General features: G+C 40.3%; 1 protein-coding gene across 1 annotated transcript in view; it reads right to left on the bottom strand.

Moving 5' to 3' along the window:
• rell1 (RELT like 1) overlaps positions 1-22,514 on the bottom strand; it is a 47,070-nt gene extending 24,556 nt beyond the window's left edge. The window contains exons 1-2 of the mRNA XM_070546640.1: positions 22,372-22,514; positions 9,209-9,394 (exon numbers count right to left, since the gene is read on the bottom strand). Of these exons, the coding sequence (XP_070402741.1) occupies positions 9,209-9,394; positions 22,372-22,396 (211 nt within the window). The 5' untranslated portion in view covers positions 22,397-22,514. The remainder of the gene's footprint in view (positions 1-9,208; positions 9,395-22,371) is intronic.
• Between the last annotated feature and the right edge of the window lie 227 nt (positions 22,515-22,741).

The following is a 22,741-nucleotide window of genomic DNA, read 5'->3' as shown; positions in this document are numbered from 1 at the left end:
AGACTCAAAGGTTGCTACTGAAGGACTGGTATCAAATGAAACGGACATGCTTTCAGCAGACGGGGGAAGGCTAGAATGTTAATGTGATGCTAACGGAATAAGAAAAATGTCAGCAGAGTTCTCAGCTGCCATCATATAAAAGGTCAACAGCTGGTATGTTTCTCAGTCTAACTGCTGGGAAAAACAACCGTAGAGGAATTAAATTATGAATCACAACAGGCCGTTTGAAGTGTTTTTGTGCATAATCATCACATGTGGTGATTTTTCATATAAATACTGAGCACACAGGATGCAAAGCACGTCTACAGCTGTACTTAAAAGTCCTTCAGTAATCGAGTACTCTAGTAAATATTCCATCCATTAATTGAATTCTTTGCTAGTTTTTCAGATCTTCAGTCATTTTGCGCATGCACCAAGCGTAATTTAATGTCTTATCAATGGTGTTTGAAACTTTGAGTATAGGGTGTACAAATTCCTTCTTGGCCGGATTTCAAGGCCGATATGTCACGGCGTCAAGTTGGAAGACTCCTTCAAATGCGGCTCATGAATCTGGCCATTTTCCCCAAATCCCGTGTATCCTTCACAGCTCACCACAATCGAAGATGCACTGCGGGCTGAAAGAGTTTTTTTCTATTAACAACGTTGGACTGAACTTACAGAAATAATTCTAAGCATTAGCTTACAATTGTTGGATTTAGGTTTGTAGTCAGTCATGTAAAACGTTTTAAGGCATTTTAAACCATTTTTAATTTAAAAGTAATAACAGTGCTCTTGTTTTAGGTACAGCTACTATAACTACTTAAGGAAAAAAAAAATTAATAATGAAAAAGCTCTGAAAATTTTCCAGCTCCTTTGCTTTTGCTCAGGGTTGTCGTGGTTTCTTAGTGACAGCACATTTGCCAAAGTAGGGGCAGGAGCATCGACACGAATTTTATAAATATATATACAAATATGGACAATTTATCCACAGGAGAAGCTTTTTGTTGTTGTTAATTCTTAAATAGAAACAGAATGAGCATTAAAAGCTCTGTACCTCTGGTTTTCGTCTCAAATTGTTCCTTCTTTTATCTTTTTCACTACACATTCATTGTATAATAAAAGTAAATACTGTAAAGACAAATTCAAACTAAAATTGATTTGAAATCTAAATCATTTTTACTCAAATGCATTGCTTCCTGAAAGGTGCAACATATTTTTATCAGTTTATGGAGAGAGTAATAAAGCAGAGAGACCTGTGATAATCCCACACAGACACCCAAACTAAGTGCAAATGTTGTAAATAGTAACATTATGATGCAATCAATCGTCTGCAACGGCTACTATCGGCCAAAAAAATAAATAAAAAGTGAAAATATTTCAACACTGAACCGTAACGTCCCAGCTCACCCTTTACAGGGTCATTACTTCCTGGATTCCCTCTGTGAATGCTTCCTCCTCAGTTTCCTGACTCCTGATAAACGAGATAGTGTTCCGAGGAGTTCTCTGGAATGCTGCGAACGATCACTGACACAAGTCTGGATTGTTTGTGACACGTCAGTAGAGAGGAAGGTGAGGAAACTAAAGCCGACGGCCGTGGGACAGGAGCAACCAAACGAGTCAGATCAGGAGGCAAAAGCCATGCCTGCTCCGTGCGCACATGTGCGTTAAATACAGCAACATAAGAGAAAATCAGGTTTACCACCATTTTCCTGCTGGCACAATGACTCGAGATCAACTCTTTATGCTTAACTTTTTCCCAAAACTCCAAAATGATTCTTAACATTGAACAATAAAAGGATAGAGGGTTTTATTCTGAATAGAAGATAAGACCCATAAACAGCTGTAATGTTTTAAAACTTCTAAGTAATTCTGCTGGTGCCTCTAGTATGAATGAATGTCCAGTGATTCGTTTTCTGTCTGAAAATAAAAGAACACTCCTGTTTCTGGGAGTAGAAGGTTGTCAGAGGACTGAGCAAAAAACAGCAGGATTTTGAGTCTTCCTAAATATTCATAAAATTCTAAAATCTCACTTCTGATTGGCTAGCAGCAGCATGACTCTTTCGCTGCCTTTGTTCACCCTTGTTTCTCAGGTAAAAATACAAGATTTAGGTTTTATCTCCACAAAAAACACAAGCCCAAAAGTGTTTTTCTATGTTGTGGGGTTGCTAACGTTAACGGTTAGCTTCTAAAAGCTGAGACGTACGCTGCTCTCTCCTGGACGTTAAATCAAAAACCTTTTGTGGCTGCAAGTGAAGGTGGGCATGAACACGAATTTCCCATGTAATGTAGAAGAGACTGGGGGGTAGAAATCCCTAGTTTGGTCACAATACTACAAATTAATGCAGCTGATTAGACTTTGATATTTGCCAAAATCTCTAACTACTTCAGATTACCATTTCAATTTGGTTCTATTTTGGGTCCACAGATCAATATGAAATATTACAAGTGATTGAACCCAATAATTTCCCAGGGGAGTCGCCATTTCTTCACTGCCCGTTTTCCCACGGCTCGCCATGATGCAGCTAGCTCCTACATTCAACGTGTTTGATAATGTGCATTAACAGGTGGAACGCGGCATGTCAGCAAGACTTCAAAATAAAGCCATTTTCAAGATAATTGTGCATTTGATAAATAGTTACTATATCAATTTTTGCATTTTGGATTGGTGACCATATGATAAATGAACATTGTTACACTCTTAGAAAAGAAAGCTTTTCTGACCCGATTGATTTCCCATCTATTTCCTTTCTGCGGCCAATGCGGAAAAAGAGAGTTGATTGAGAATTTCACGTTCAGCATGCACACACAACTCAGAGTGAAGTATTAAAGTTTCTCAATGAACAGAAACTTTAACGTAGTTATGAAAATGGTATTTTTAGCCATAAATTGCTATAACTTGCCCGAGGACATGTGCTGCCTGAGGCACTACATGCAGTGATTTCATATTTTTCTGCTCAGAAAATTCCTGCGATGTAAAACTGATGTTGGTATAGAGATCGACGCAGCTGTGCCTAAATGAGCCATGATGTTAATTTTGTCATTTCAGTAGTGATTATGAAGTGTTAGTATTAGGGCTGCACAATATATCGTTAATATATCGTTATCGCGATATCAGCATGCACAATATGCATATCGCAAAGAACAGATAAATATTGCAATGAATGGAAATGTTTGCTACACAAAATGCATTCTATCAATCAAACAATAGCATTATGATTTTTTAACAAATCAAATAGAGCTCTTCACCCATCTGGCCAATTGGGTGGCTTCTCATAGGTTAGATGCCCGCCCCTGAGGCAGACGGCACTTAATTTTGATGGTTAGCAAACACCTGAGTTAGCTTTGTTTAGCTCTTTCTGCTGATTCTGCTTTTCCCAGATCCACTGATTTCCTTTTGTCCATTTTCTTTTTCCCTTTCCTCACATTTAGCTTTTCTCATTTTTATGATTTTGTTAATTTCTTTGTTTTTGATTATTTTTGCTCCCGAGTTATCGCAAGTAATATCGTAATTGCAATATTAATCATTGTTATCGAACATCACAGATTTTCCTAATATCGTGCAGCCCTAGTTAATATACCAAAATCTGGGGTTTTATTGCAATAAACAATATAGAACCAAATATAATCCACCATTTAACATTTAATCCAACACTACAACTTATCTAGAAGCACAAAATAAAAACGGAAGGCTAATGTTTAAAGAGCCTTTCAGTTCATGTGTTGGAGGAAAACCCGTCTTCTGACTCACGATCACACCGTGACACTCAGATAACACCCCTACCCAAACGACAGAAACACAAATAGACTGGCTTTCAGATATGACACTGTACCAAGACCCAATTCATCAGAACTCTGAGAAGTTGTTGGAACAGCAGTATTTTTCATTGCAAGTCAAGATAAGTGAATGACATTTTAACCAGAAATATGATGAAATTCTTGATTTTATAGTACAATGACCACTGTTTGCAGACAATGGTTCATATACCAGAATAAATAAGTTAGCACAGTAACCAAACTACTTGCCAGTGAGTTTCTGGCCATCTCGGTAAGAAAAAATATCAACTAAACTCAGTAAAAACAGGTTTGTTCAAAGTGTTCTTTACAAAATCACGCCAAGAAACAAGATCCAATGCTGTTCTTCCTCAGACACAAGTTGTTTGTCATTTGATCTCAGTCTCTGAATGCTTGCCAACTTCTGTGGAGGTAATCCATCCACCCGTTCTCTAAACCACTTCATACTCAGTAGGGGGAGGGTTGCAGAGTAGATGGGGTCTATCACCAGCAGACACTACAGTGAGAAGTGGGAGACACCATGGCTAGGTCTTCAGGCCATCACAGAGACAGAAACAAAAAACATTAATCACTCACTCACTCATTCATTCACTCACACCTAGAAACCATTTAGTCTCCAATCAACCTGACATGCATGTTTTTGGTCTGTGGGAGGAAACCCACACAACTTCTGGTTTAGCAAGCAAGATGGAGAACTCGCTCCAAACATTAAAGTTAAAGGAGCAATTTGTAAGAATTCTACAGTCTGATGTCTCAGTCATGTTGGAAGGAAGGCTATACTGAAACATATTTCATTCTCAGCTGTATGGAGGATTGTCACTTTTTCTCCTTAAAAATAACAAAAGAGGGGTGTAGTTACTGTTCAATCAGTGAGTATGTGAGGTTGCGGTGTCTCCGGCAAGCTAACACTGGTGCACCGGCATCTGCAATTTGGCGCCGGCAGACAAAAAAGCTCCAGAGTTGTTTAAAGAACCGAAACCAGTGAACAGGAACGACCCAGAAGTTGTTTCTTGTACCCCTAAGAAGCCACGGCATCCTTTTGTTTTACTCTGATATCAGGTAGGGCTGGGCAATAAATCGAAAATTTATCGTTATTGAAATTTCCGACTCTTAAGAGAAATTTCCCCAGGTCAATAAATTTGATAATAAAAAAATGAAAATGTGTGTAGGTTGGCAACGTTCATGTCCCTTTAAGAAGCTGTACCACATTGAGTCACGTAAAAATGTGACTCAACGTAATACACATGACAGCCCCATCTAGTGGACAACTTTTGTTTCTGCGCACACCTGTAGTTATCGTCCATTTATCGTTAGAGGTGAAATCCTCAATATATCGTGATATTGATTTTAGGCCATATCACCCAGCCCTAATATCAGATAAAGAAGAATAGAGGCTAACGTTGAGCTAGCATTGCTGACTGAATTAGAAGCAAATAGTCAAACCGAAAAATATCTCAATCTACTTCTTCAGTTATCAATAGGGCTGTAGCGAAGCCTCGATGACGTCGACGGCTCGATTCTAAAAATTTGTCGACGTCGGATCCGGTAGTCGACGCACCACGCGCACTTGTTGCATCCCCAGGAGTTTGTAAATAGAGGAGGAATCTGCCCGTTTTTCCTCTAGTTCGCACTCTTCTCCGCCTTCACCAACATCTCCACCAAATACCGAAGACCCGAAACAACGTCCGTCCGCTACTAGATTCCTTTTCTGTTTTGCCCGCCTTCGTCTCCCGGCAACGGACAACAACTTCCGGGGTCAGATGCGCTGCTCCGTCTCTACCGCGGATGTAGAACATCACCGGGAGCGTTTCTCCCTTCATAAAGGAGCTACTTTCAGACATTAGGAGAGCTGTTTTGGTGGTAGCAGTCTCTCCTCCGTGCTGGTCTGTTTGCTGGGTGTTTTTAGTTTATTTAAACTTGGTAACTTGAACTTAACGTTGGTAAAACTACTGTTAGCGTTTTTGCTAACAGCTTCTTGCGTTTGGATAAGCTGTTTTGTTTTGGTTTAGAGTTCATCTTTTTGTGGTGTAGATCTCCCTTTTATTACATTTAGAGTGTTGTGGGTTTTCGGTTTAGTTTAAAATATCACCTTGAGTTTGGTTTAACCACCCAGTTTAGAGTTTGGACCTTTGGAGATCCTTATTTTGGTCCAGAACCCTGTAATCTTTGCCCAGTGGGACATCCCTAGTCATTTGTACTTTTGTTTTTATTCCCCACAGGCAAAATTAGTGTTATTAATTTCCAACCTGTGGATGGAAAGATTTGATTTTTTGTTGTAAATAAACCTGATCATCATTTTAACTTTTAAATCACACGTTATTGTCCCTTCCTTTTTGCACACGAGCCAAACTCCCCAGAAAGAGTCGTAACACCACTCGCCTCACGCACATAAGTGACCAAAACAAAGCAGCATGGAGACACTCCGTCTTCAACCACTTCTCAGGCAGCAGCCTGCACTCCCAAGTTCTACACGTCACCAGAACATAACCAACCAACACAATTAAAGCAGTGTTATACAAAATGGAAGGCCTGTGTTTACTCTATTACAGTAACAATTTATCAATTTTTTGAGGAATTTATTAGAAATTTTTAGGTTTTTATTAACTGTGCAATAGAAAAATAATCATTTGATTAATTGTCTAAATAGTCATTAGAATAGTCGACTATTCGATAAAATAATCGTCAGAATAATCGTTTTAAAAATAATCGTTTACCCCCAGCCCTAGTTACCAACAACTCAATATTACAGAAGTGAGTGTGAGGTGCACTGCATAATGAGTCAATCGTGGAGTTTTACTTACTTTTATGAGTCGTTCAAAACTACAATAGCAAGCTAACAGCAAGACACCAAACAAGTGCTTCCTCCAATGTCAGATAAGCATTTCCGTAATAAATGTAGCAAGTGCTCCCTGAAAAATCACGGAACGGTATTGAGATAGTGATTGCAATAACAAAATTGGACCACAGGATGAAACATTCTTACATATTGCACCTTTAAATGATAAATGGCCCACACTTGTATAATGGCTTTCAGAGTCAGAGGACTCTAAAGCGCATTACACTACAGTGCATGATTCATACACACACATTCACACACTGGTGGGGATGAGCTACAATGTAGCCACGGCTGCTCTGGGGCGCACCGAGATGCAAGGCTATTGAGCACAGGCCCCACTGGTCTCTCCAACTACCACTAGCAGGCAAGGTGGGTTAGGTGTCTTGCCCAAGGACACAACAGCAGTATTCTGTGCTAAGAGCCTGGATTGAGCCTACAACCTACAGATCAGTAGGCAACCTGCTCTACCTCCTGAGCTAATGCTGCCCCTACGATTAAAATTAATGTGCTAGTCGATGCAAATGGCTGAAATTTAGTCATTAAAATGTATATTTGATCACAACTAATAAATAGAAATAATACGTGGAGAATTTGATGCATCACCCACCACTAGTAGTGATCCACTTCTGTCTTGAACCCACTGTGACTAGCTGTTAGCTTACCAGTTCTATTAGAATTAAACTATTACTGCAAGCTGAGGTCATTAAAAGAGTTGTGTACTGCAGTGGGAGGATTGCTCATGACCTTTCCACACCGAAAAACTCAATCCCTTTAAAAGGTTCACTATGAGACTGGAGAGAAACGGCTCATCTTAGCAGCATGGCGTCAGAAGTGTACCCTTGCCACTACTCTGCTGTCTGACACGCACCAGAGCCAGGCAGCTATGGGACATTTAGTTCCTTCATGGGAAGGAAAAAAGGAAACAAAAGCCTGAGCGTATTCAGAAAAGGTGAGAAAGAAAGATTATTAGATAAAGAAATTGTTGCAGAAGGAAAAAGGAATTTTTTGGTTTTCTAAAGAAACACAGCTGTATTGTTGCAGGTTTATAGTCTAGCTTTCATCCTGGGACATTTGTTTTTTCTGTTTAACCTCGCTGAACTGAGCTGAACACACCCCTGGTTAAGTCAGAACACAGAGGAAGAGTGGTGTGATCGCCACATGTCTTCCTGGTTTAAGCAGGCATCCACGTCTTAAAGAGACAGGCGCCTTCTCTCAACAAAGGGGCAAAACAGCCAAATATAACCCAAACATTTCAGTAAGACTTCACTAGTGTAACTACTTCATCATCACATGCGGACTCATCTCAGCAGACTCAGGAATGTGGCTGGCGTTTGTGAGCAGCAGAGTGAAAGCAGTCAGAAACCATGATGCCTCATTTCTGACCCCGATTCTCACCACCGCAAGGCTGCAGAGTACAAAACGTTACATAGATGCGTGACTCATTTGGAAATTAATAAACAAATGTAGAGACTACGTTTTATGAACCATGTTATTGTGTCTGCAGAGCAGATAGTGGACTGAAGCGGCCTTATTAAGCCTGCCATTTACAGAAAATGGCTCTGAAAGATGTAATATTTTGGTGGGAGATGTTATTAAAAATCCCAACATCATATCAAAGTTGTAGCTCCTGGGAATTCACCGATTTCCTGCTGCTGCTAGAACTACTGATCAGTAGATCTGTCATGGAGTTACTGGAAGAACTGGGAAGATAATACTGGTCTGACATATCTAAAAAAACAAAAAGCAAAAAGGAATGTTCTAATAAAGCGCATGACGAGTGGAGGTCGTGCATTTGCATATCGTGCTCCACTGCTCTGGAACGCACTCCCTTTGGACATTAGGCATGCTACTTACCCTGATTAACCATCACTAGTGATTTGCTTTTTATTTTTTACTGTGTCTTAATATATTTATTCATCGTATCTGTCGTTGATTTTAAATTGTTCTTAAGACGCTCATGCTTATTCTCATTCTATGCCTTGCATTGTCATTTTATGTATTAATTGATGTTTTAGTGCTCATCTGTGCAGTGCTTTGTTTGGAGGTTTATAAATAAACATTATTTTATTCTTATTAAAACAAAACATAAACAGAATAATACATCATTAAATTAAAGCCAAGGCAGACAGTGATATTTTAATGTTAATTTAACCCGTAATTAAAACATTCCTTTCAGATATTTTTATTTTAGGAGTAAATAATGGTATTTAATGTAAGGTGGTAATAATAATAATAATAATAATAATAATAATAATAATTTTAAAGTGAAAAAAATATTTTTCTTTTAGAGCAAAATCACAATCATCCCAATTTTACATTAAATTTAAGTTACAAAACAACAAAACTGCCATTTCCCCCAAGTAAAAAAAACAACCCTGAAAGAAAACCGTCAGAACCTTTAGTCTTAATAACCTTTCTCAGCCAATTTTAAACATCCTTTTCGATCTCTCTGCCATAATTCCTACAGATGACTTTACGATCCCTACAATCCCTCCTCGGAAATATTTCAAGGCACCTTGCAAAGTATCTAAACAAACCCCTAAGAACAGCACAGCACACACTAAAAGGTCTCCCATCTTTTGAGAGGACGGATCACCTTACCTCCACCCAGCTCAGGATCAATGTGTTCCTCAAACACCTGCTCATCCTCCTGGGCAGTGGTGCACCTGTAGCCCTTCTTCTTCAGCACCTGGCAGATCAGCACCCCGGTGATGCCCAGCAAGAAGAAAGCCGGCACAAGTATATAGGCTATATAGCTTGGAGTTTTCCCAGTATCAGAGTTGTCCACTGGTGGAGAGGAGAGGAGAAAACGGGTACATAAACCCATCAGAAAAACAAACATTCAAAACTATCCATATCTAAACATTTTAGAGTCTTAGAAAGCACTCAGACCCACGCTAAATACTGGTCACGTGTGTGTTCTTAATAATCTAATCACAAACAATCAAAAAAGGGTCATAAACTTTAGCTGTAGCCCTTTTGTTTGTACCTGTACACCTAAGAGGACTAAAGTCCAGCTTCCCAAGAATGCTCCAGAAGAAAAGTCCTGGAAAACTCTGATATGATTCACATACATTCAAGGAAGTTAAGTACCGTTAAGATAAGATCTGAAATTCTTCCATTTTCCCTCATTTACAAGAATTATTTAAAAGGTAATATTTGCACAGATTTTCCATTTCTGCTAAAAAGTAACAGAATGAACCAAAGCAGCAACAATGATGGCTCCTTAGGAGAAGGAAAGATCATAAGAATATAAAAAAAGGGAAAGATAAAATGAATAAGAGGGGGAGAGAGGTCCAGAGTCTGGGGGCCACAGCAGCACCTTTGGTCTTTAGCCTGGTGCTGCACAACCAGTAGGCTTTGGTCACTGGACCTCAGGGACCTGCTGGGAGTGTAGGGACTAAGAAGATCACCAATGTAAGATGGTGCTTGTCCATGTAAGGCCCTATAGACCAGAACCAGGATCTTGAAATGAACCCTGAAGTTTACCGGACAGACAGTGAAGCTGGAGGAGAAGCGGGGTGATGTGGGTGTGTTTGGATGACTTGTTCAGAAGCTGAGCACAGGCATTCTGAACCACCTGTAGACGGTTCAGGGAGGTTTTACTCAGACACGTGAAAAGAGAGTTGCAGTAGTCCAAGCGTGAGGACATGAAGGTGTGGAAAACAGTCAAGTTCAGAGTGGGACAGAATGGGACTCAGCTTAGTTTTGATTGAGTAAAACCTTCTGTTATTCTCAGAGGTAACTGTTAGACAGTCTGACCACTAGAAGAGTTGGGTCGCAGAGAGGTTCCGTCAAAACCTAAGTGGGGGGTTGTCCGGGATCCTAAAGGAGGAAAATCCCAATGTCTATAGTTGGAGCTGGGGGTCCTTGTATTGTTTGTCTTTCTGTCCTCACTCTCACCAAAAATAAGTCACTCTGACTCTACCCGAGGACAGTTTCTGTTGAAAAGTGAAGTTTTAGTTTTGACCCTATAGCAGCTCAAGGCTGAACCAAAGTCAAAGCTTGATGCAGTTTTCTGACTGTCTTGTATTTATTGTTTGCTCTGTTTGAGTATTTCATTTTCATTGAATTGAAGTCATTAGGACTGAATGAGCAAATATGGAAATGATTTGAATTGAACTCTAAATTCTTTGAACCCCAGCAAGTCAAAGCAGTAAGCTATCCATTCTGATCATGGTTTTTTCCTGGAGGTTTCTTCCTGTTAAACAAGAGAATCATTACTTCCAAATCCTAGGTCATGGTTCTCCATTGCCAACTCGATCGAGAGGGGGGTCCTACTTCAAGTGGTGAAGTTTAGGCACCTTGGGATCTTGCTCACGCAAGTGTAGGGCCAACAGGTGGATCAGGAAAGCATCTGCAGCGATGCAAATGTTGAACTAGCTGGTTGTAGTAAAAAACAAGCAAAGCCAGCTCTCAATATTACAGGTCAATCTTTGTCACAATCCTCACCTAAGGTCACAAACTTTGGGTAATCACTGAATGAACAAGATTGTAATAACAAGTTGCCAAAATGAGATTCCTCCATGGGCTGACTGTCTCAGCCTTAGAGATGGACTAAAGACCTCAGTCATTTGCGAGAGACTCAGAATAGAGCCGCTGCTTCTCTACGGCAAGAGAAGCCAGCTGAGGTGGCTTGAGAATTTTGTCAGAATGGTCAAACTGGTAAAGGTTGATGGAGAAAGTATGGTTTGCGACTTTCCTACAGAGCTGCTGCCCCCATGGCCCAACCCAGATAGCAGAGGAAAACAAAAGGATGAATTTTAATCTGGACCCGTTTTGATAACAATACAGCTTTGTTTTTTATAAAATACTTCAAACCGACCTTCGTAGTGAATTGGCTCCATTTAAACTGAATTTTAAATTGAAGCTATTGGACCTTTGTGGTGATCTGGCACAATACAATTAAAACTGAAATAAGGTTAAACTAAAACAGCCCCTATGTTAAGAGAAATGCCCAAAAAATATGCTCATTCACACTAGAACTTCCAGACATGAGCCATTTGGCGGTACCCTTATCTCTATCAGAGGGCAGCCACTTGACTAGGTTGCTTTTATTCAGTATCCTAATCACTTATGGATGGTAGTCTCTCGTAAATGTGGCCATTACAGGTTTTCTGAATTGCTTAAATACTAAACCTGATTCTCTAAACTTACAGAGTTATTATTTTCAAACCAACCTTCCAATTGGCTTAGCTCTGGTAGTGCTGAAGGGGTCAGAAAACCCACGGAGTTCTAGTGTTAGACATCTGATTGGTTAGAAGGCGTTAAATCATAGCAGGAGCACAATATCTCTAGGCATCTAAACAAATCTAGACAAGTTTCGATCTGCTCATGGATGAAAAAAGCAGGTGTGCGATTAGTTAAAGCTCGTATGGATTCTTCAGCTGATGCATCACGAGTTAATTCAGCAGAAAACACAAAAAGCCTTTTGTCTGTATCCCTGTTTACATCAGCGTGTATGACATGGGGGGGGGGGGGTCCAAGATGGACAGAGACGGACAGTTAAGATGGAATACTTACATCTCTAAATCTAAATCTTCAAATTACTTATGACTCATGCTAAAACAAGCTCACTGAAAGACCCGTAGTCCATCTGAATCCTTCACCATGTGACCATACGGTCATCCCCCATTGTCCCACTCAATTGCTGCATCTGACTGAACACACTGGACATTGTCTGCTCGCTGACCGTCTTGTGACCAAATGTGTTCACGTGATTATATGCAGAAATGACAATAGTGAGGACAAGATTAGCAGACAGTCCTGGCACTAAAACTGATTCACGGTAGAAACTGACCAATTAGAAAACTATTTAAAGCATTCATAACCATGAGAGAAAAAGCTGAGGATAGGTTTTAAAATGGGATTTAAAGCCAAGACTGAGATCTGTTGAAAGCCACAGCAGGTGGAAGTCCTGAAACGGAGCCAGGTGGTTGAGTGGATTCCCACTGTGAATGTGCTGAGTCAACGTGTGGAGCTGTGTGACTTTAAACAGGGTGTGTCCCAACTCCCTGCTTTGGTTATATAACATCAGAATACAGTTGAGGGTCATTTCACTCATCTGTTGATAAGCTTTTGATTTCAGCAAACGTGATAAACTTTAAATAGTCTAGACGCAGACACTATTATTACCAACTTTATCTATGCTGAGACTGCTTTGCTTTGAAACCGTTTCCCCTACTTGAGGGGAAACACCAGCACCATGGCTACAAACTTTTTAAACTGAAAGGGTTAAAAAGTGATGCTATGTTTAGAGATGCACCCCAAACAATCTTTAAAAAGTTGGTTGATGATCACAGTCGACCAATATTCAGCAAGATTAGCTTGATGGCTGATCAGCCAATCTCAAACTCAAATCAGATCTTGTTTTTGTTGCATCTTTAAATGCACCATTGCCATTCTATTATTGTTTAGCGATAATTCTTTTACACCAACACATCTTCAATGTGGATGTTTACATTCCCAGAATCATAACTCAGATTTACCTGAATAAAAAACAGCATTCTGCTGACTGCATTTCTTTGAGATAGAGTGAAATCAGCCAATTTGTTATAGTCAGGTCAGAGCGACAAAAGAACCAGAACACGCACATCTCTATTACATTTGTGGATGGTCTCCTGTAGGACTCTTTTGCTGCTGCCATTCCTGCTGGTTGGTGGTGTTAAAATGAGAAGTGAAAGTGCTGGTAAAATGTATAAAATAGAAAGTGTGTTGCATCTCAGTAGCTTCTCTTCTGTTCGTAACCTTCTCACTACATTTAATTTTTTGTGTATAGAGCTCCGGACGTCACGCGACTATTAGAGTGGACGCCATGTTGGCAGGCAACAAAGGTTAACAAAATGAACGGGATTGGCTTTGATTTTACTTCGGAGTTTACTTCACACTTTAAAACCGAAGAAATCCTTTTATATAGTCTGAAATTAAATAGACTAAACATCTCCGACCCTTACTGTGCCCCTGGGATACTTTTTAAAAAATGCCAGAAGCTGTCGGAGCGGACTTCTTACTGGACCTGGCCGGGGAACGCCTTGGGATTCCCCTGGAGGAGCTGGCCCAAGTGGTTGGGAAGAGGGAAGTCTGGGCCTCTCGACGCTACTGCCCCCGCATCCCGACTCCGGATAAACAGATGAATGGATGGACAAATAACAGATTTACATGTAAGTAGTTTATTAAATAGTGCTGTGCTCAGGGTCTGAAATTAACACTTGCCACCCGCCAAATGCGAGCAAATTGCTCCATTTGGCGAGTAAATTTTTGAGCTCTATCTGCCACATAGCGAGTAAATGTTTGCACCAATTAGTCATCTTCCATGGATTTCTGTGATACTCCTCCCGCCTGCATGCAACATACGCGAAACGTGAGCACCGCATCCAACGTCATTTCCGCCTATCCCATTCAATCCGTTTATCAAGTTAGCAGTTAGCTTCGTGTTGAAATTAGCTGTCAAATGTGGCGGTTTTTAACTGGAGTCAGCCAGCCTTCCAAAAGAAAAAACTTGTCGAACTGGAAGAAAAACCACCAGGACCAGTGGCAACCAGAAGATTTTGTGAAAAGTGGCGAACTGGAGATGAAGGAGTCGCAAGACAATGGCTACATTATGATGGCCACGTAGATGTGTCATGAGATTTGAAGCATTGCTGCCTATCACAGACACTTTCCTGCAAGTGCTGCAAACAGGATAGCCGTCTTCTATCAAATGTCCCTCGGCATTCTTCAAATATCAAAAAAATTGCCCGTACTTCCCACTTTGTCTTCTTTGAGGGATAATAAATGTCCCGAGCGCTGCAGTCTCCTCCTCCTGCCATTATTTCAGCTTTAGCTTAAAGAAAGTTTTGGTCGTAAACAACAAAGTGCAAATGTGCCGCCGGCAACTTCAGCAAATGATATGGTGGCTGGTAAGGGTCACCGCGCCTACACCGCAGCCACGGTAATCTACCGAGATAATTTTTTTTTAAAACAAGACGGTTATTATTATTGTCAACTTTTTTACTGGGGTTTACCGCTACACCGTTTACCGTGACAACCCCAGCCCTGACACACTTTCATATTCTCATGGTCCAGCTGTGTTCTCCAGAGATCAAGGACTATGACCCAAATGAGGCTGTAATGCTTTGGCACAAAGACGGTGTCAGAAGCAGGAGGCCAGACTTCATGGACAGAGAAAACAAGGAGTCTGACTAGATTTCAATGAAAGAGTTCATAAAAACATCTCTATAAATAAATAAAAAAATAAATAAATAGTAAAAATGACAAGAGTTTTTTTTTTCTCATTAATTGATGTTTTAATTATTTTGTCACTCTGTTTGGAATCAACATAATATAGAATAACATGCTTTAGGTAGATCTAAATCATTTAGAATTTTGGCCGGTAAAAAATATGCTTGGCCGGTAGATTTTCATCATCTACCAGCCAACTTGGCCGGTGAGTAAAAAATTTTATTGCGGACTCTGGCTGTGCTGCTTGAATGTATAAACTGAACGCCAAGAGAAATCACCAGTTTGATTTTTTTCCGTGAATAAAATAAATATATCAGGCAGGATCGTCTCAGGATCTGTCTGAGATCTGTCTTGGTGAGACAGATAATAGCAATCCAAAGTGCTTTTTATGTGTGATCTGACAATTGATTAAAAATTAAATACAGCTTAGCAGGTTAATTGCTGTGATCATAAAACACGTAAACAGCAGCACGCAGAACTCACGAGGCAACATTTGACGTGACGTTTACTTGTTGCTATGAGTAATAAGAAAAAGTCACGCCAAAATAAGTTTAGGAAGCCCACTAAGTATCGTAATAAAAGCATTTAAAATAAATACCATACACAGTTGAGGAAACATTGGTTTAAGTACCTGATATGAAGCGGTCGCTGCATAAGCGAAAACCTTTACTCTCGGGATCCCACAGTTTCATTTTAGCCCGGTCACTAGTGCGTTTTATTACAATGATCCAACGTTTGCGGCGCTCCGGATCTTGGGGAGTCCTGTAGATGGCTCATCCCTTATGTCGTCCGTGTCTGTTCTGCATCCTGGGGCACAACAGGAATCTACCATATTTCCCGTTTGATTTTTCTGACAATAACAAATAGTCCAGCTGCGGGCTTCTGCCAGCCAATATGGCGCCGTTTCGATTTGAACTGTTGCATGCTGGGAGAAGTGACATCAACTCCCAGAGCTCTATTGTTTGTTGATTCCAACTCTAATTCAATGAAATTGTTTAGTAATTTTTAAACAAGACTTGCAGCTACAAGAAATCTTGGCAATTGTCATAGAATCATCCCTTTGCATTCTTAGGGCCAGAATATATCGGTTTTCTAACCTTGTGTTGGCGCAGGCTGCGCATTCTTGCTGCTGCACGGCATTGCACATAATATAGGAGTGTTCCACTAGGGGGCACAGTAGAGTACTCAGACTGGATAGAGAGCCGGGTTTGTGGGGTACAACCAAACACAACATTGCGTCAAATAAATAGAAGAGATCCAACTAAACAGCTAAAAAAATAAAATTTTAAATAAGACAGCAGCGGTATCTTAGACTGTATGAAAGACCACTAAACCAGAGATGAAGTCACCATGGTTTACATGTCTCAATTGTTTTGCCAACTCTGCCCACTGTATATTGCAGCATTTGGACGTGTTACGTTAATTTAGAGGGATGCACACAAATGACGCTTCAAATGAACGCAAGTTACACGTGGCAGTCATTTTAAACACGTGTACGCATTGTTAAACACGTATATTTCAGGCCTTTTTTGTAAGATGATCTAAAACTATTTTTACAACTGTAAAAACAGTCTCTATACAGCTTGTGACACTTTGTTAGGTCTCACCATGGCCTGCGTACAACTGGGTGTGTGTGTGTGGTGCAGGTGGGGTTACACCCAATTAGACCACAAGCTGTGGATCTATTCATTCAAAATCTGAATATTTCCAGTGCATCCTGAAATATGAATGCTCCAACATTCTTTTCCACTCGTCCAACAAGGATGTTTGCAGTAGCTTGGGCTAGCATTGTTCTACAGTTAGCATTTCCATACCATCATTTTTATATTGCCAACATTGAAATGGGTTGGGACGTGCAAATTTAGGGTGTGTGTCTAAGTTTATGACATGTTAAACTAGCTTCTTTTTTTTTAGTTGACAGGGAATGACAAGTCAGCTTTCCTTTTTGAATACCAGAGTTATGTCCCTTTAATAGCTTCAGTTTTGTGTTTGAGAATAGCTGACAACACTCACCACATATTTTCCTTTTATTTGAACATCTCGTGTGAGAATGCAGCACAGATGGGAAATTATCTACAAGATGTCACTGCTGAGAATCACAATGACAAACAAGCTAAAAATATCCTCCTCCCAAATAACAGATGACAAACTCTTAGAAGTCTGACTCTTGAGTCCATTCGCTCTGAACAGAGTGACTGTCCACCATTTTCTCATAAATTTTTAACTACAACACTTTTTCTAGCAATCTCCTCGTGTCCAATCTGACCATTTACTCAACGAGGATACCGATTACATAACAGGAAGAACACATTGGTTCAAAACAATACAAGAGCACAATGTGACCATCTTTGTACTTATTGAGGAAATAGGGCAATTCAGCTGAGAAGTGATTGTTAATGGAATTGAAAAGTGTTGCATCTTTGGTTTTCTGTGATGCAACTCAGGAAATTGCATTTAAAGCCAGAAGGACATGATCCCCGTGTGCCCCTGAACCCAACTGAACCCATAGAATTTTATGCACACCTTAAAAATTGCATTAAAAAAATACTCCCCACCTAGATCTCATTCCATCTTATTCTTTCATCAATTTCATAGTGACCCAAATGGATGTGCACAAACCTCACTGAATCAAAATTGATGATCACGAGAAGTATATTACTTCATTGGTATATCGAGTTACCATGACCACGTAATTTGCAGACCAACTCCACTAAAACCTTGCACTGAGTACAACAGGGGATTCTTTGAATCTCTATTTAAACGGTTTCATTCACTCATCTTTCGATTAGGTTTCTGTGGTCTGGTATGAAGGGATGCCTTATGAGTTGTTATCTGAGGAAAATCTACTTTGGCGTTCACGTTTAATAAAGTCGAATTTAAGCCCAATGTATACTTCCCCGTCTGTGTCGGGACAGAGACACGCAACGTCATTATCCGTCAACGCACAGGCTCTCCGACAGGCTCGCAGAGGGTGATGGAGACTTGCCCCCATTTGTAACTATTCGTTGAAAGTGACGGAGACCGCAAGTTTAAAACAATGTAAACACAATGGTAAACACACTATGAATACCGGATATGTGACTGTAATGGTGGCTCGATACCTTATAGCGCTACGCCCCCTCCGCTGTCTTGGCAGGGAATTGTTCTGCAACAATCGCCAGCTGATGGAGAAGTCCAAGAGCAAAACATCTGTCAATGTGTGTGCATCTATCCTTTGCGAAGCTGACGGAGAAGTATTAATTAGGCTTTAGTCTGAGTAGTAGGGAGCTGAAAATGACAGGATTTGGAGTCTTGCTCATTCATTTTCATGATATGAAAATATCTTGCACCCAATTGGTTAACATCAATGTGACTCGTCTGACTCAGTTTGCTCTGCGACAATGATTTTTTATCTCTACATATATCACAAGCAGGGTTCCCCCAGCACTGTATAAAGCCTGATGCCCCCTTCCCCCCCAGGACAAGTGTCCACCCCTCATCCTGCTGTTACGGACAATGCACGGTAGCCAAACGAACCGCATGCCCCTCCTCCGCTGTCACGGATTGTAGCGGAACGATAATATGATACTTGTAGAGAGAAAGCATTGTTGCGGAGCAAATGGAGTCGGTAGACTAGTCACACAGCACACACATACTTTTAAGGACGACGGACGGTGACGGAACAAACAACACCCCCTCCACAAACTAAAGTAATTGTCACTCAATCTGGTCGACATCTCTCTGGTGTCATGTGATCAGTGAGACGTAATTTGATTGGCTAAAAGCCACCTGACATCAACCGATGTTTACTTTAGCTTGAGATCACCTCAGTTGAATTTCTGCAGCTGAAATTCTGCAGTTGAATTTTTACAGATGGGATTTTTGCTGGTGTATTTTAAGTTTAAAAAATCAAATGCATAACTTCGCAGAATAAAAATGCAATGTCATAAATTCTAATTCCATAAATCTTCTGTGTCTGCGTCAGTGCGGAGACACGCAATGCCATTATCCGTCCTTGCGGGCCTGCTAGAGAGCCTCGCAAGGACGGACAGATTCAAGCTCTCTTTTCTAAACATCCGTCCGTCAAGACGGAGAACGCAAGCGTGTGATTGGTGAAGGCACCGCTGTCGGCTACACCGCCGCCATTGCACCCTCAAAAACATAAAGAGAGCCAAGGATAACTAGCGGCAGACACGGAGAAGCTTGAAGAACATCTCGCAAAAAAAAAACTCTAAAAATATGAACATTTCATTCCCCCGTGACTGGAGGAGTGAAAAGATGTGCAGCAAGCGTTTTATTTGTGGACGGAAATGACAGGAAACGTGGGTTTAGAGGTGGCGAGTGCATGAAGAGGTGGAGAATGAGAGGCAAATGTGTCTGTGGTAATAAGTCTCTTATATACAAAAAAACACAACACACTATCTTGGACCGGATACATGACAGGATACCACAAAACAGCACTACGCCATCTGCTGTCCTGGCAGGGAATTGCTTTACAGCACTCCCCAGGAGACGGAGAAGTAGGAGGACAAAACATGTCCGTCCGTGCGTGCATGTCTCTCCCTGTTGGAGCTGACGGAGAAGCATGAATCAGGGTTGTCTACATCTACTTCTGGACCATGGGTCCTCGGAAGATAAAAAAAAAAGAATGCAAGTCAATGGGGCAAAAAACGCTATTATCTAACTCTGCTTGTTATGTTCTATGGATTTCACATATGATGTCCGTGAATTTTAAAGATGCATTTTGCATCTTACGTTCAAATGTGGGGGGGGGGCATTATTTTAAGTTTTGTGTTAAAATAATTCCAGGACTACAAATGCTCATCACAAAAGTGACGTCATCAAACCAGACACGGTGAAAAACAGAGGGAAAATGGTTGCAAGTTCAGTAAACTTCAAATCCTTCCTTCAGGAGGAAAGTACCACCATGAATCTGGCCATGTGGTAAGTATGTGCTACAATACCGGAGAGGAGGTTCTGTGGTGATGTGCCGAGGTCTAAAATGTAGTCATGCTAATTACGAACTTTTACAAGCTGATAAATCTCAAAGTACGTGGCTGGCGTGGTCAAAACACACATTATTAGATTTCATTTAAATTGCAGTACAACATATGTGCGATCCAGGGTCTAAGGCAAAGCGGATTAGGCGTTGCTTCCAGCCGTCAATGAAGTAAGGAGAGGGGCTTAAGGTGCAATACGCGTTTTTGCTGCTAGATGGTGCCCACAGAGATAAAACTCCAGATTTCTGCTTTAAACAACTCAGTTTGACCAATCGTATTTAAAATATATATATATACAAAACATGGTTTCTCAGTGGATGAGATCTTTAAAACTTTATGCTGTTTGATAGTGTACCACTTGGACTCAGTTTAACATAAACGTCATTTAATCTTTAAACAAATCAAGAGTAATATGATAAAGCAGCTTTTATCATTTGCATTTCTTTAAAGTAAGCAACCAGCTGCTGCCGATTACAAATCTCAAACTGACAGAGTTGTCTAAACTTCCGAAAACTTTTGCAATCTCTTCTCATTACTTCAGTTTTGATATCGAAACATAGAAACTACAGAACACATTTTCCACTTCTATAATCCTGTTGTAGTCTTACTCTTAAATGTTTTTAAAAAAATTATAATTCATTTAAATTCATGTGCTAATTGTTGTGTGTTTCATGTTTATGCAGTCTTGACAATATCAAACGGCAAGTAGAAAACTAAAAATACCCACTAATTAAAACGTCATTTCTTAAGTGGTAAAAGGCTGGATTTGTGTGACATTAGATGTGTTAAATAATCTGTGGGTTTAATCAAATGTAGGATTCCTCTAATTGGATTGGTAGGCTTAGAGCAGAAGTGTTCCTTGATCCCAGAAAATGAAGGAATCCAAAAGTTTCAGATAAATAAAATGAGTTATTTTATTCTTTCATTCTTCAGGCTGCAACTGAACCTCTAACTTGAACTGCTGATGACATAATGCACCTTCACATTGAATTAGAGGGTTTTTTTTGTTTCTAAGTACACACCCTGGATCACTGGGTTAACTGGACAGTGATTCAGACATGGCTTTTCACAAAGCCACAGACTTCTGAGGGCTGAAACAGATTCAGGGTAGGAGCATGGTCTAAGAGAACAAACACACCAGCTCTAAACAAATAAAGCTCTGCTTTAAGCTTTTAAAGACGGAGTTGAAGGGAAATCACTGATCTCTCATTACCAGAGTCATTATTTTTGTTTTTTTCCCTCTTATTATCAGTCATGTTACTTTTATTTATCAGCCTATTTCCTTGGACTATTCATTCATTCATTCATTCAAACGTTATTTCAGACATGGGATATGTCCATAACAAGAATAAAATAAAAGTAAAAACACATTCTAATTACAAACCATATAGGCAGTTGTTCCAATGTTTAAAAAGGACTGAGGAGTACCTCGTGTCACTGTAAGATAAAGAAGACAGTGCTCTAACAACAGCGTTAGCTGACAAACTCAGTCGGCAGATGAATTTATACATGAAGAGCCTCAGAAGCGCATGAAAAGTAGGGATGTTACTCACAACAAACATATGACTTGCAGAGGTCCATCTAGGGAGCTTCATGAGGATTCTAAAAGCATCCTGATAAGCCACTTGAAGCTTCTTCATTACTACCTTACTATAGTTGCACCACAAGTGGGCTGTATAGAGAGGAGTACAAAAGGAACGAAAGAGGGCCTCTTAATATCCTCGTCATCACAGAGGTCACTTCTTAAAATGTGCCCCAAGTATTTTACTTTGCTTACCACTTCGAGGACCTGATTTGTTAAGTTAAAAGATGGAAAATTAAGCTTCAGGTCCCCTTTAGTAGCAGCAATCATAACCACACTCTTTTTAGGGTTAAACAGGATGTCAAACTGCTCACTGCTGCAGGCCTGCGCTATAGGGAGACATGTGGACTAGGTAATCTGCATATATTAAATGATTTACAAGGCGGTCACCCACCAAGCATCCAGTCTTACTATCATTCAAAGTAACAGACAGCTCGTCAAGGTACAGGTTAAAAAGGACAGGCGACATAATCCCGCCTTGTCTAACTCCATTCGAGACAGAGAAAGGTTAATTAAACACATTTGGTGTGACTTTTTAAAAACTGCAGCTAAACCAGGACAATTTTGTCAGGGGAAGATATTTATGGCCGGAAGTTTAATAAGAAAAGTGTTTCCTACGAGCAGGAAGTGAATCCCAGTAAGATGATTTTCAAATTAAGAGTTAATTGGAAGTTTCCGAGTGGCAAATTTGTTTCTAAATATATTAATAATTAAATAGAACAAAGTCAGTGGGTTAGAAATTAGCCATTATTCATAAGGGAAGCACGTGCTTAAGGCTGACGTATGTGAACACTGTTAACTTTAATGTCAAAGTTGGACGCTCTTTCTGTAGCATCTCCTGTTAAAGGCTACGGTCCGTCTCCTCCCTAGCTAAACTGCACACACGCCAGTTTAACATGCTAACTGGTCGGTTAATCCAAATATAAACCAAGAAAAGCAGAATATTAGCAGCCCACGCATAAAAAAGAGGCTTCAAAACTTACGCGCATTTAAGGTTGAATTGGCCATTGATGGACAAGAAGGCTGCTGGCGACGTCAGTCCGACTAACGGCCAGTGCTGGTCAAAAAACGTACCAGATGCGAAGGCGGACACGTCTTTCCTGCTTCACGCACAACAGCGTAAACGCCCTTTTTAAACCAGTCCCGCCTCCAGCAAAGACCACCACACACACGAAGAGGAGCAAGAGAAGTCCCGCACAGCCACTTCCGTTTTTGTCCGAAACCCTGAGCTCAACGTCGCGTGACTTCCTTTGTATTCAATGCTCGCTTTTTATTTGGTGAAAAGTGTTGAACTGTGCGAGTTATCGTTAAAATAAAAATACAAATCGACTAAAGAATGGTTTTATTTGTTTT

Source organism: Nothobranchius furzeri, chromosome 2, assembly GCF_043380555.1.
Source record: "Nothobranchius furzeri strain GRZ-AD chromosome 2, NfurGRZ-RIMD1, whole genome shotgun sequence".
NCBI classification, from domain to species: domain Eukaryota; kingdom Metazoa; phylum Chordata; class Actinopteri; order Cyprinodontiformes; family Nothobranchiidae; genus Nothobranchius; species Nothobranchius furzeri.
This window is presented reverse-complemented; position numbering and strand designations above follow the sequence as displayed.